Source organism: Wolffia australiana, chromosome 6, assembly GCF_029677425.1.
Source record: "Wolffia australiana isolate 7733 chromosome 6, ASM2967742v1".
In the NCBI taxonomy this organism is placed as follows: domain Eukaryota; kingdom Viridiplantae; phylum Streptophyta; class Magnoliopsida; order Alismatales; family Araceae; genus Wolffia; species Wolffia australiana.
In genome coordinates, this window is record NC_135840.1 from 19,905,536 (window position 1) to 19,918,288 (window position 12,753).

A 12,753-nucleotide genomic window follows, 5' to 3' on the forward strand; every position below is an offset into this window, starting at 1 on the left:
TAGGAACGATTAGTCACCTGGGAGTGAGTCACCCGGGAGAGAGCGCAGAAGGGTGGTGAAGGAGAAGGAGACGGTGGAGAAGGAGGAAGAAAGGGCGTTGGGGAGAAGGGGCTTTCGCGCTGATCAAGGACTTTGGCCACAACGGCGACCACGCCCTTTGTTCCTCCTTCTCGCCGTCGCCCTTGCCCTCCTCGATCGGCTGAAGTGGCCACTCGACTCTGTCGCGCCGACGGACCTCACCTGCAACACCGTCATCAACGCCTGCGCCCGGGCCACGGAGGTGCCTTGGGAGAAAGAGGAGATGGGCAAGCTAAATTCATGCTCTTCCATACCCATTTGCCCATTTGCGCTTGTTGTTCTAGGGTTCTTCGAACAGGAGGATGTGGGCAGAGAAGATGTTCTACGGACGTGCCTGGTTATGTTGGGAGCAGTTATTCTTGTTGTGGCTTTCATGACCTTCTCTGTCAAGAAGATGATCGCCACTTATATCTTCGGTATCCTTAGAATCTCTGGGATTATGCTTCCGGATTGGGAGTATTTCGATCGTGATTACTCTCAGTGGCTGACTCCCATGCCTGTTGATAGCCACAGTGGCACCGTCGGCGCATTCGACCAGAGCTCCAGGTTTGATTGATCTTCAATTTGGGAAGTATGATATCGCAATCTATCTCAATTTCAATCTATCTTAATTCTACTAAATTTAACTTCCCAAGTGGAATGTAAATTTTTAAGTACCTTGAATTTTGTGATAAAAATCTGAGAAAGTATTCCTTCCCAGGTTGTTATCAATCAGATTGGAGAGCCCCTCTCATCTGCAACTGAGGTTCTTGAATCGTTAGTTTTCCGAGTCTTATGTCTCTGCCAAAGGGTTTCTTTTTCACCAGATAAATCTCATCATTTACTGGGAAGCAGCAATTGGAAATTTAGTAGGCCCGTGTATAATTTTTCACCAGGTTGAAGGAATGCAAAGTGTTGCTTCTGATCTTGCTGAGGTGGTCTGTGAAGAACGAGCACTTATTGAAGAGTGCGGAGAGCTCTTGGCTCTGACGCAGGCACTGCAGGTAAGTGAGCTATCCACTAGTCAATAATTTTTTTTTTGTAATATGAACGTTATTCTTAATAAGACATTTTTTTTTGTTCATTCATAAGTACCAATTTCTGTTAGACAATAATTATATTTGCTTTTGTTAATCAGTTCAGCCGACTTCCCATTCCACGAGAATCTTGGCGTGGGAGATGATCTTCCACCTTAAATTTTTTTCATAATTTAATGTCAAATTTATAGAATTGTAGGTGTCTCTAAATATAAGAAATCTGTAAATTGTTAACTTTAAATTTTCTTGTGCAGATGCGTTCAAACAAATAGAATGTCTGAGAAAACTGATATTTACAGTTTTGGGGTCGTTCTGCTTGAGCTCGTTACTGGAAGGCCAGCAATTGATGTGGACAGAACCCACATTACTCAGAGAGCTCAAACAAAACTGGAACAAGGAGATGTATGCAGTATTGTGGACCCAAGAATATAAGGCGAATATGTATCCCCATGACAGGCCGCCCATAACTGATGTTGTTGTGCAACTGAAGGAATTTAAAGTTGTATCCCCACTTTCACATGCTGACTTTTGGTTATTGCACTTAATGTTTAGTTTGGTTTATCGTTTTGGTTAATGAATTAATTGAGCAGGCATGAGGAAATTAAGCAAATTACATTATAATGCTGATCTAGTGCCTAATGAAATTGTCTTCTAAATGTTTGAAATTATGCCACCTGAGGAAGCAAACACATACAAATTTCATGACGTTTTTAACAGGAATTATTGATACACATCTATGTCGATAAAACCATTCACATTAAAAGCAACATCATAAACAGCGGTTTGAAATGTTTTGACAAATCATTACGACCACCTGGATCATACGTCTTCCGCCTGTATATGTACCTTCCATTTTCATCCTCATCATCGGTATCATTGGGGGTTAACATGTCACCCTCGGAATCATCATACTCGCTATGATATCCAGCAACAAATGTTTGTTGTTGGACATGTTCGTTTCTAAGTCTGTGGCCATCTACCAATTCCTCATCCCATTCGTCACTCGAATGTTCGTCGGGGGAACTTAAGTACACTTCACTTTCCTCCTCTTCCCTACCTATATCATATTCAGAGTCATCATCGCTATCGCAATCAGAACCAAACACCTTACACTCGTCATCAGCCCTGTATAAGAGATAGATGGAAAACAGTAATTGATCATGCGTGCAAAATACTTAAATTACCAAGGAGATCTTACATTCTTCTACGACAAACAGATATCTGAAATTACATTGGAAATAATAAAAAATACAATATTTAAGTACAAAGGGAAAAATAAAGATAATAAAAACTTACATTACTTAAAGCCAAGCGTCCACCGTCAAAGAATAGAAGAACGCCTAAAAACTCAAAAAAACAAAAGGATGTTCGCATTGAGCCGAGGAGTTAAGTCAATTAGAATTCCAAAACGTATGGGTTAAAAAGGAATTTTGCATCAAGGTAGATATGTACAAAGATAGAGAGCTACGTAGCTAGACAGAAAGACTGTAGATATGTACATTGGTAGGTAAGAAATCATGTAGAAAAAACACATTAATAAACTGACATAAAGAATGAGATATACAGTCCACAGATATCCTCTGCGGTTTAAAAAAACCAGCAGGTCACCACACGAGGAAACAGTCCACAGATAGAAAGATGGTTATATCTAACAAATTATAAGATCATTTAAAATCCACCTATCCCAACTAAAGATCATTTAAAATCGAACTATCACAGAATGAACACGCGGATGAATGACTCAAACCATTCAATGTTAATCCATCGTCATTAAATTTTCATAAAATTTCAGCAACATGGGCCAAAAATTGCCGGCAATAACAAGAAATAGACAGTAGGATAGCTTCTACAGCCCAGGCAATGAATGTTTAAGGCAATTTTCAAAAGCCAGTACTGTCAATCGACGCGCAATAAGATACATTCTTAGAAAATATACATGAAAAATCTGAGAAAAAACGAGGAGATGAACGATGACTCAGCAAATGAATATGCAGATGAATTAGTCGAACCATTCAATGCTTACTCATCACCATTAAATTTGCAAAACATTTCAGCAATATGGGCCAGAAATTAGCGGTGATAAAAAAAATAGCCAAGAGAATTTTAGGACAATTTTCACACGCAAGAACTGTCGACCGACACGCAGCAGGATACATTCGTCGAAAATAAACATGAAAAATCCGAGAAAAAACTAGGAGATGACCCATGATTAAGTGAATGAACACGCGGAAGAATGACTCAAACCATTCGATGCTAATCCATCGTCATTAAATTTTCATTAGATTTCACCAATTTGGCCCACAAATTGGCGGCGATATCAAGAAATAGACGGTAGGATAGCTTCAAACTCTGTTGAATAGATGTTCGCTCTGGTTTTATACGACTTTCCTCAGATCAATATCACCTTGAGGAATTTAACATTACAGAGTTTGTGTTAAAAAAAAATCAATGTTACATAGGTATATCTTAGACCTCTAATTAGCAGATCAGTGGGCCTGAATGGCTACGAAAGGTGTTTTAGCTGAAGTGGCCTCTAATACGAACCTAGGTGTTCTATTCGGGAGAGAAAGGAAGAAGAGAAAACTGGCTCAATGTATTTGGGAATAGGAATATGCAGGTGGAATGTGCATAAAACGGTAAGACTGAAATGTATTTCCTCAAACTAAATGCCCTATAGATCGCCCAAGTGACGTAGCAAAAAGGAACGATCTGCCTGATTAGAACCTTAGTAGGGACATAGAGCCAAGAACCCTACCTCGTGGAACGCCCGTAGACAAGAAGAAGCTCGCAACGAGCTCTCCTCTCCTCTCCAACGAAGCTCACGTAAAATGGAAGCCCCTTCTCCCCAACGCCCTTTCTTCCTCCTTCTCCACCGTCTCCTTCTCCTTCACCACCCTTCGCTCTCTCGGGTGACTCACTCCCAGGTGACTAATCGTTCCTATTTCTCACTTTCTTCAAATCGCGTTATGACGTGGACTCCACGTGTCTGCCAGGTGGATTCCGCTTACGTGGACGCCGCCAGAATTCCACCTGGCAGCCACGTCGAGTCCACGTCACGCCCGGGCTGCGGCGGCGGACCAAATGGGCGTTTCGGGCTGTGACGCGGCGAAAAAAAAGATAGGGTTGTAACTCAAATTTTCGGAAAACTTTAGGCTGAACCGTGATATTAACCATTTTCTCTCTTTCTTCTCCTCTCTGTTATTTGTGCTCTCTCTCGCTCTAATTTCACTCTCTCTCCTCCTCTCTCTCTCTCACATCTGCCCTCTCTCACTCTGTTTCTCTCTTTCATCTGACCTCTATCTCTCTCTTATTTGTCATCTCTATCACTTTTCTCTCTCATCTGTCCTCTCTCACTCTGTTCCTCTCTTTCATCTGTTGTCTCTCTCTTATTTGTCATCTCTATCACTTTTCTCTCTCTAATTCCGTTCTCTCTCTTATCCTCTCTCATTTGTGTTATTTCTCTCTCCTTCTCTCTTATTTGTCCTCCGTCTCCCTCCCCTCTCTCACATTTGTTCTCTCTCTGTTTTATCCTTTCTCTTTCTCTGTCTCCTCTATCCCTAATTTCTCTTCTCGCTCACTTTGATTTTTCTTCCCTCACTTTAAATTTCTCGTCTCTAATTTTGCCTCTCTCTCACTCACTGTTTCTCTCTCTTTGACTTTAATTATCTTCTCTCTCTATTTCTCTCTTTCTGTTTGATTTATCTGCTCTGGTTTTAAATTTTCTCATGTCTCTAATTTAGTCTCTCTCACTCGCTATTTCTCTTTTTGACTTCAATTATCTTCTCTCTGTATTTCTCCATCTCTTTAATTTTCCCTCTCTCTACATATTTTTCTCGCAATCTCTCTTCAATTTCTCTTCCATCTCTCCATTTCTCTTTCTCTCTCTAATTTATATTCACCTTGCAATGACTAAACCTTAACATATATAACATTACAAATCAGCAAATAATAAGAGAGAACATAAATGACAGAAATAGACCTGGCAATCTGTTTTTCCTAATAAAGAAACGCTCCCTCTCTCTCTCTTTTGTTCTCTTCAATTTGACTTATATTTCTTCAATCTCTCCTCTCTCTCTCTCTCGTCCTCTCTCTCCCTAAATTATCTTATCTATCTCTTTGATTTCCCTTATCTCACTATAATTTCTACCTCTTTCTCTAAGTTAGCTTCTCTTTTAACTTTACCTGTATTCTCCATTTTTTGCTCTTTTTTTTGTTTCCTTTCTCTATCTCACTTCCATTGCTTCAGTTTCTCTTACATCGCTCTACCTCTCTATCTCCCTCTTAATTCTCTTCACTTGCTAACACTAAACCTTATCATATATATATAACCCCCTTGGGTGCCTTCGAGGGCATGCTTAGACCTGGCACTGTGTTTTTGCCAATAAAAAAATTCTCTCTCTCTAGTTCCTTCTCTTCAATTTGGCTTCCCTATCTAGTTCTCTCCTTTCAACCTCCCCCTAAACCTGTAATATTTTCATAAATCAAAATCCAAATATGACTTTCCAAATCAAAGAAGCTCCATCTCCCTCATTAAAACAATGAACACACATACATATATATTGCAGGGATGTGGGACGGTTTTTTCGTCCCAAGACAAAAAAATTGCCCCGTGTGTGAGGTTGGACAAAAACCAGGACAGACATTCGTCCTGAGACGAATGGACAGAACGGTTTTCGTCCAATGGGATGAAAAAACCGTCCCATCAGGAGGCCTCGGACAAAAAAACCGTCCCGTCGGCGTCCCTGCACTGATTCTGAACATCAACGGGATGATCTTAGTCCCGCATCGTCCATCGTTCACGTCCCGGACCATCCGAAACTATACAAGTGCAGGGACATGGGCGGGACAGTTTTTTCGTCCCAGGACAAAAAATCGTCCCGTGCGCGAGGTTGAACGGAATCCAAGACAGAAATTTGTCCTGAGACGAAGAGATGGGATGGTTTTCTTTTAGTTGGAGGAGAATACGTCCCATCTGGAGGTCTCAGACGAGAAAACCAGCCCGTCCGCGTCCCTATACTAATTCACGAATTCACTATCACACAGGACGATGAATTTACATAGTCCATTATTTAAAGGGTTAATAGCACGGTACATCCCAAACCATGTACAAAATCTGCGAGTTAACCTTAGCTTTTTTTTTGGCACGGTATAATCCCAAACTCACTAAGTCATCTGCGATATATCCCGGTGATGACGTGGAGTCCATCATGACTGCCAGGTGGATCTCCGGCCAGATTTTGACCTAGCGGAACCCACCTGCCAAGGGTTTTCCGATAAGAGAGAGAGAGAGAGAGGCATTCTAGAGAGAGAGAAGGAGAGAGAGAGGCGTGCTAGAGAGAGAGACGTTCTAGAGAGAGAAAGAGAGGTTTTCTAGAGAGAGAAAGAGAGATGTTCTAGAGAACAATGCCTCTCTCTCTAGAATACCTCTCTTTCTCTCTCTAGAACCTCTCCCTCTCCTCTCTCTCTCTAGCACGCCTCTCTCCCTCCCTCTCTCTAGAATGCATCTCTCTCTCTTATCAAAAAACCCTTGGCAGGTTCTAGAGAGAGAAAGAACGATGTTCTAGAGAGAGAAAGAGAGGTGTTCTAGAGAACAATGCCTCTCTCTAGAACACCTATCTTTCTTTCTCTAGAACCTCTCCCTCTCCTTCTCTCTCTCTCTAGCACACCTCTCTCTCTCCCTCTCTCTCTAGACTGTCTCTCTCTCTTATCAAAAAACCCTTGGCAGATTCTAGAGAGAGAAAGAGAGGTTTTCTAGATAGAGAAAGAGAAGTGTTCTAGAGAGAGAAAGAGAGGTGTTCTAGAGAACAACACCTCTCTCTAGAACACTTCTCTTTCTCTCTCTCCTTCTCTCTCTCTAGAATGCCTCTCTCTCTCTCCTTCTCTCTCTCTAGAATGCCTCTCTCTCTCCTTCTCTCTCTCTAGAATGCCTCTCTCTCTCTCCTTCTCTCTCTCTAGAATGCCTCTCTCTCTCTCTTATCGAAAAACCCTTGGCAGGTCGACATATCCCAAACAATTTAATGGCACGGTACAACCCAAACCAGGTCGAAAGTCTGCGATCTAACCTTAGCTGTTTTTTTGGTACGGTATATCCCAAACTCACTGAGTCATCTGCGATATATCTCGGTGATGACGTGGAGTCCAGCGTGGCTGCTAGGTGGATCTCCGGCCAGATTTTGACCTGGCGGAACCCACCTGCCAAGGGTTTTCCGATAAGAGAGAGAGAGAGAGAGGCATTCTAGAGAGAGAGAAGGAGAGAGAGAGGCGTGCTAGAGAGAGAGACGTTCTAGAGAGAGAAAGAGAGGTTTTCTAGAGAGAGAAAGAGAGATGTTCTAGAGAACACTGCCTCTCTCTCTAGAATCCCTCTCTTTCTCTCCCTAGCACCTCTCCCTCTCCTCTCTCTCTCTAGCCCGCCTCTCTCCCTCCCTCTCTCTAGAATGCATCTCTCTCTCTTATCAAAAAACCCTTGGCAGGTTCTAGAGAGAGAAAGAACGATGTTCTAGAGAGAGAAAGAGAGGTGTTCTAGAGAACAATGCCTCTCTCTAGAACACCTATCTTTCTTTCTCTAGAACCTCTCCCTCTCCTTCTCTCTCTCTCTAGCACACCTCTCTCTCTCTCTCTCTAGACTGTCTCTCTCTCTTATCAAAAAACCCTTGGCAGATTCTAGAGAGAGAAAGAGCGGTTTTCTAGATAGAGAAAGAGAAGTGTTCTAGAGAGAGAAGGAGGGGTGTTGTAGAGCACAACACCTCTCTCTAGAACACTTCTCTTTCTCTCTCTCCTTCTCTCTCTCTAGAATGCCTCTCTCTCTCTCCTTCTCTCTCTCTAGAATGCCTCTCTCTCTCCTTCTCTCTCTCTAGAATGCCTCTCTCTCTCCTTCTCTCTCTCTAGAATGCCTCTCTCTCTCTCTTATCGAAAAACCCTTGGCAGGTCGACATATCCCAAACAATTTAATGGCACGGTACAACCCAAACCAGGTCGAAAGTCTGCGATCTAACCTTAGCTGTTTTTTTGGTACGGTATATCCCAAACTCACTGAGTTGTCTGCGATATATCTCGGTGATGACGTGGAGTCCAGCGTGGCTGCTAGGTGGATCTCCGACCAGATTTTGACCTGGCGGAACCCACCTGCCAGCCACACTGGATTCCACGTCATCATCGGGATATGTCGACCTGCCAAGGGTTTTTTGATAAGAGAGAGAGGGGCATTCTAGAGAGAGAGAGGCAGCCTAGAGAGAGAGAGAAGGAGAGAGAGGTTCTAGAGAGAGAAAGATAGGTGTTCTAGAGAGAGAGGCATTTTTTAGAGAGAGAAAGGGAGAGAGACCCGACTGAAGTCCGACAGAACGCCTCTCTCTCTAGAACACCTCTCTTTCTAGAGAGAGAGAGGTCGGGTCTCTCTAGAGCGCCTCTCTCTCCCTTTCTCTCTCTACAAAATGCCTCTCTCTCTAGAACACCTCTCTTTCTGGAGAGAGAGAGAGAGAGAGAGGTCAGGTCTCTCTAGAGCGCCTCTCTCTCCCTTTCTCTCTCTACAAAATGCCTCTCTCTCTAGAACACCTCTCTTTCTCTCTCTAGAACCTCTCTCTCCTTCTCTCTCTCTAAGCCGCCTCTCTCTCTCTAGAATGCCCCTCTCTCTCTTAACAGAAAACCCTTGGCAGGTCGACATATCCCGGTGATGACGTGGAATCCAGCGTGGCTGCCTGGTCAAATCTGGCCGGAGATCCACTTGGCAGCCACGATGGACTCCACGTCATCACCAGGATATATCGCAGACAACTCAGTGAGTTTGGGATATACCGTACAAAAAAAAGCTAAGGTTAGATCGCAGACTTTAGACCTGGTTTGGGCTGTACCGTGATATTAACCCTTATTTAAAACCCGAATTCACTGATCTTCGTCCCGTCCCGTCCATCGTCCACGTCCCCGTCAGGAACTATGAACATTACATAGTCCATTATTTTAAACCCGCAAATTATTAAAAAAATAAAAAGAAAAGAAATTAGTAAAATGGATGGGACGGACCCCATTTAGAGCTCTCCAATGGAGAAAAACAACACGTTCAAGTCCGCTGTCTTTCCTCGTTCCCACGCCACCTACTCCGCGTTTATTCCCCCAGAGAGGTAGGAGACTGGAAAGAGAGAGGAGCAGCTTCGACGAGCATGGCGAGGGAGAAGAGAGAGGGGGAGCGGCGGGCGAGCTGAACAAGGGAGGAGGAGACGGCGATGGCGATGGCGATGGCGGAGGAGAGATCGGGGAAGGCGCGGGGGTTGTGCAGTATGTCGTTTTGGCAGCGCAGCGGAGGAGGAACGTCTTCCGCTTCGTCCACGCCGACGCTCACGCACAAGGCCGGGATCCACGCGGAAGGGATGAGCGGCGAGCCGAAGCGATCGCGGAGGAACAAGTCCATGGCGGGAGTGTCGTCCATGGCGAAGGCCGTTCTTCCTGTTCGCCGCAGGCTCCGCCTCGATCCGGCCCGCAAGCTCTATTTCCCTTGTGAGTTCCCCGATCCGGACTGGTTTCGAGTCTATTCTGTTGTCGGAGTCGGAGTTATCTCGTTTTCTGAGGCTCTTCTTTTTAGTAGGAATTTATTATGTTCTCTGAGTTGCAATTATCTCGTTTCTTTTGCGATTTTATGCATCTGTGTTTCCTTTTAGTCCGATTAGCGTGATTTCGTGAATTAATAATCGTGATTCTGATAATAACGTGATAGATTATTTAATGTTTGAAATCCATTGAGTTTTTTTATTCTGTGAACTAATGATCGGATTCTGCAAATGACGTGAGAGATTGTTTTGGTTTGAAATCCATTGAGTTTTCTGACTCTGTGAATTGATAATCGTGTTTCAGCAGATGCCTTCATGGATTGTTTCCGTTTGAGATTCATTAAGTTTTTTGATTTTGTGAATTAATGATCGTGATTCTGCAAATGACATAATACATTCTTTCGGTTTGAAATCAATTGGGTTTTACTTGATTCTATGGAATAATGATCGTGACTTCCCAAATGACATGATAGATTGTTTCTGTTTGAAACCCTTTTGAGTTTTTTTTTTTTGTTAATTAGTGATTGTGACTTTGCAAATGACATGATAGATTGTTTCCGTTTGAAATCCATTGAATTTTTTGATTCCGTGAATAAATGATCGTGATTCTGTAATTGTCATGATAGATTATTTTGGTTTGAAATCAGTTGAGTTTCGTGATTCTGCGAATTAATTGACTTATGAACAAGTGTCATGGTAGATCGTTTTGGTTTGAAATCCATTGAGTTTTTTTTTTCTGTAAATGTCTTGGTAGATTGTTTCGGTTTGAAATCGGTTGAGTTTCTTGATTTTGTGATTTACTGGTCGGGATTCTGCAAGTGTCTTGATAGATTGCTTCAGTTTGAAATCAATTGAGTTTCTTTTTTTTTTTTTGAAAGAATCAATTGAGTTTCTTCTTTTCTTGAAACCCAAATTTGATGGGATAAATCGTTTTTTTTTCTTCCGGTAGATGAGCCTGGGAAGCAGGTCAGAAGCGCGGTTATGATAAAAAACTCGAGCAAGTCTCATGTCGCATTCAAGGTTAGCAAATCTTGCTCGTTAATTATCATTGATGGTAGACAATCTGATGGGTTTATACTGAAACAGAATAATGATTTTGACTCTTGCTGAGAATTATTAGTGATACCGTAGGTGTTCATTCTTGATATGGTCCTAGCAGTCCGTATCGTCTTCAATGTAATTCCACGAATACCATATCAAAATTCTTGCATTCTTCCAACATTCTCAAATCACCAATGATTTCCATATCAAAATACATGCATACTCGATACTCCTGTTTCCAATCACCGTGGTTACCATCGATATGTGTATTTTTCCATGATTATGATTACTCCTGGTGAGAGCTATCTTCATCATTATAGATATTTGCGAGTTATCGTGATTCTGTGCTAGGAGAGAGTCATGCCTCTGGTAATCCTATTAAGAAATGTCCACACTATCATGGATGGCTTCGAGTTACTCTTTCAAGTGCAGACTGAATTTCCTAAACCGCACTTTGTGCCACCTTGTCTGAGCGTTGTGCGGTTTGGGCTTCCGTCCCAGAACCGCCCCGCTCGCTGTTAAAAGGGTTTGGAATTCGCCCGCGGGGGGCGAATATCTACTTCAAGTTAGTCCTTTTAGTGTTTGAGATAAGATCTGGAATGCCATCAATTATTATCATCATTATAATCTAATTGCTCCATGTTATAACCGTCATCTGATTGATGCAGTTCCAGACCACGGCTCCAAAGAGCTGCTTCATGCGTCCACCAGGGGCGATCTTGGCCCCCGGCGAGAGCCTCATAGCCACAGGTAAACATCCCATTTATCTCTTTAATGCTCTCAAATAAAGCCATATGCCAAAAACTGAAAACTTATGAACATTTTTTGTTTACTTATACTCGATTCCGACAAGGGAAAATCTCATTTATCTATTTAATGCTCTCAAATAAAACCATATGCCAAAAGACTGAAAACTTCTGAACATTTTTTGTTAACTTATCCTGGATTCCGACAGGTGAACATCCCATTTATCTCTTTAAATGCTCCCGCATAGAATCATATGCAAAAACTTGCGACTTAAGAAAAAAAAAATTGTCAACTTATGCCGGATTTCAACAGTGTTTAAATTTGTGGAGCACCCGGAGAACAATGAAAGACCGCAGGGAAAGAAGAGCCGGGTCAAGTTTAAAATCCTCAGCCTCAAGGTGCCCGGTCCCATGGACTATGTCCCCGAGCTGGTGGGCCCCCCCGATTTCTCTTTCTCTCTCTATCTCTAATCTCTTCACCTTGTGAATTGAGTCTTTGACCTTTGACCGTTGACTGTTGACTAACAGTTTGACGAGCAGAAGGATCAGGTCTCTGTGGAGCGGATACTGCGAGTGGTGTTTCTGGACCCGGAACGCCCGTCCCCGGTGAGTTTTAGTTTTCCCCAAAGTAAACGCGAGGTGGGTTGACTATTTCGCTGACCCGGTCTCATCTGGTCAGCCACTGGAGAAGCTGAAGAGACAGCTGGCGGAGGCTGACTTGGCGGCGGAAGCGCGGAAGAAGCCGCCGCCGGAGGACATTGCCGGGCCGAGAATAGTCGGCGAGGGCCTTGTCATCGACGAATGGGTAAATAAATAATTGCTTTTTTGTAAAAACATCATAGTTAACTGATTTTTCGGTATTTTTAATTTTTGTGCATGCAGAAGGAGAGAAGAGAGAGGTATCTTGCCCGGCAGCAAGGCGATTGCGTCGAGTCGTTGTAATTTTATTTTTATTGTGCGAAATGAGTTCTCATATTGTTGTACTGAATAAATCTTTTTTAAAATGATCGGGTATTGCCATTAAAGGTTGGTCTGCTTCTATCAGTTCAAGGAATTATTTTCTCTTGTCTATCGATTCTCTGTAAAACGACTTTCGCAAAAGACGCGGTGTTCACGAAAAGAATTTAGCTTTAATAATTGTAAAAAAATATATTAGGACGCGGTGAGGGATAATTATAATTTCTGATTAGAAGGATGTTGTGCTGTTATTTAACTCCTACCCCGTAGGATTGTGAGAGATGAAGCTGATGACAACACACACTCTTCGAGTTTTTCAGCCTACGTGCGAAATGAAGATGTCGCAGAAGGATAGTTAAAACTCGATCGAACGATTGAACA

The 12,753-nt window shown here is 42.7% G+C and overlaps 1 protein-coding gene and 1 non-coding gene across 2 annotated transcripts; one reads left to right on the top strand and one right to left on the bottom strand.

The window, feature by feature from the left end:
• The first annotated feature begins 9,180 nt into the window (after positions 1–9,180).
• LOC144704099 (vesicle-associated protein 4-2-like) lies at positions 9,181–12,440 on the top strand. Its single transcript, XM_078576337.1, has 7 exons — positions 9,181–9,578; positions 10,578–10,648; positions 11,338–11,419; positions 11,729–11,847; positions 11,944–12,021; positions 12,095–12,220; positions 12,298–12,440. Exons 1-7 carry the CDS (start codon positions 9,308–9,310, stop codon positions 12,355–12,357), a joined length of 807 nt encoding a protein of 268 aa, XP_078432463.1. The 5' UTR covers positions 9,181–9,307; the 3' UTR covers positions 12,358–12,440.
• Positions 12,441–12,607: 167 nt separating this feature from the next.
• On the bottom strand, positions 12,608–12,713 carry LOC144705035 (small nucleolar RNA snoR97). Its single transcript, XR_013581944.1, has one exon. It is a non-coding gene; the product is annotated as a small nucleolar RNA snoR97 (small nucleolar RNA).
• Positions 12,714–12,753: the final 40 nt, after the last annotated feature.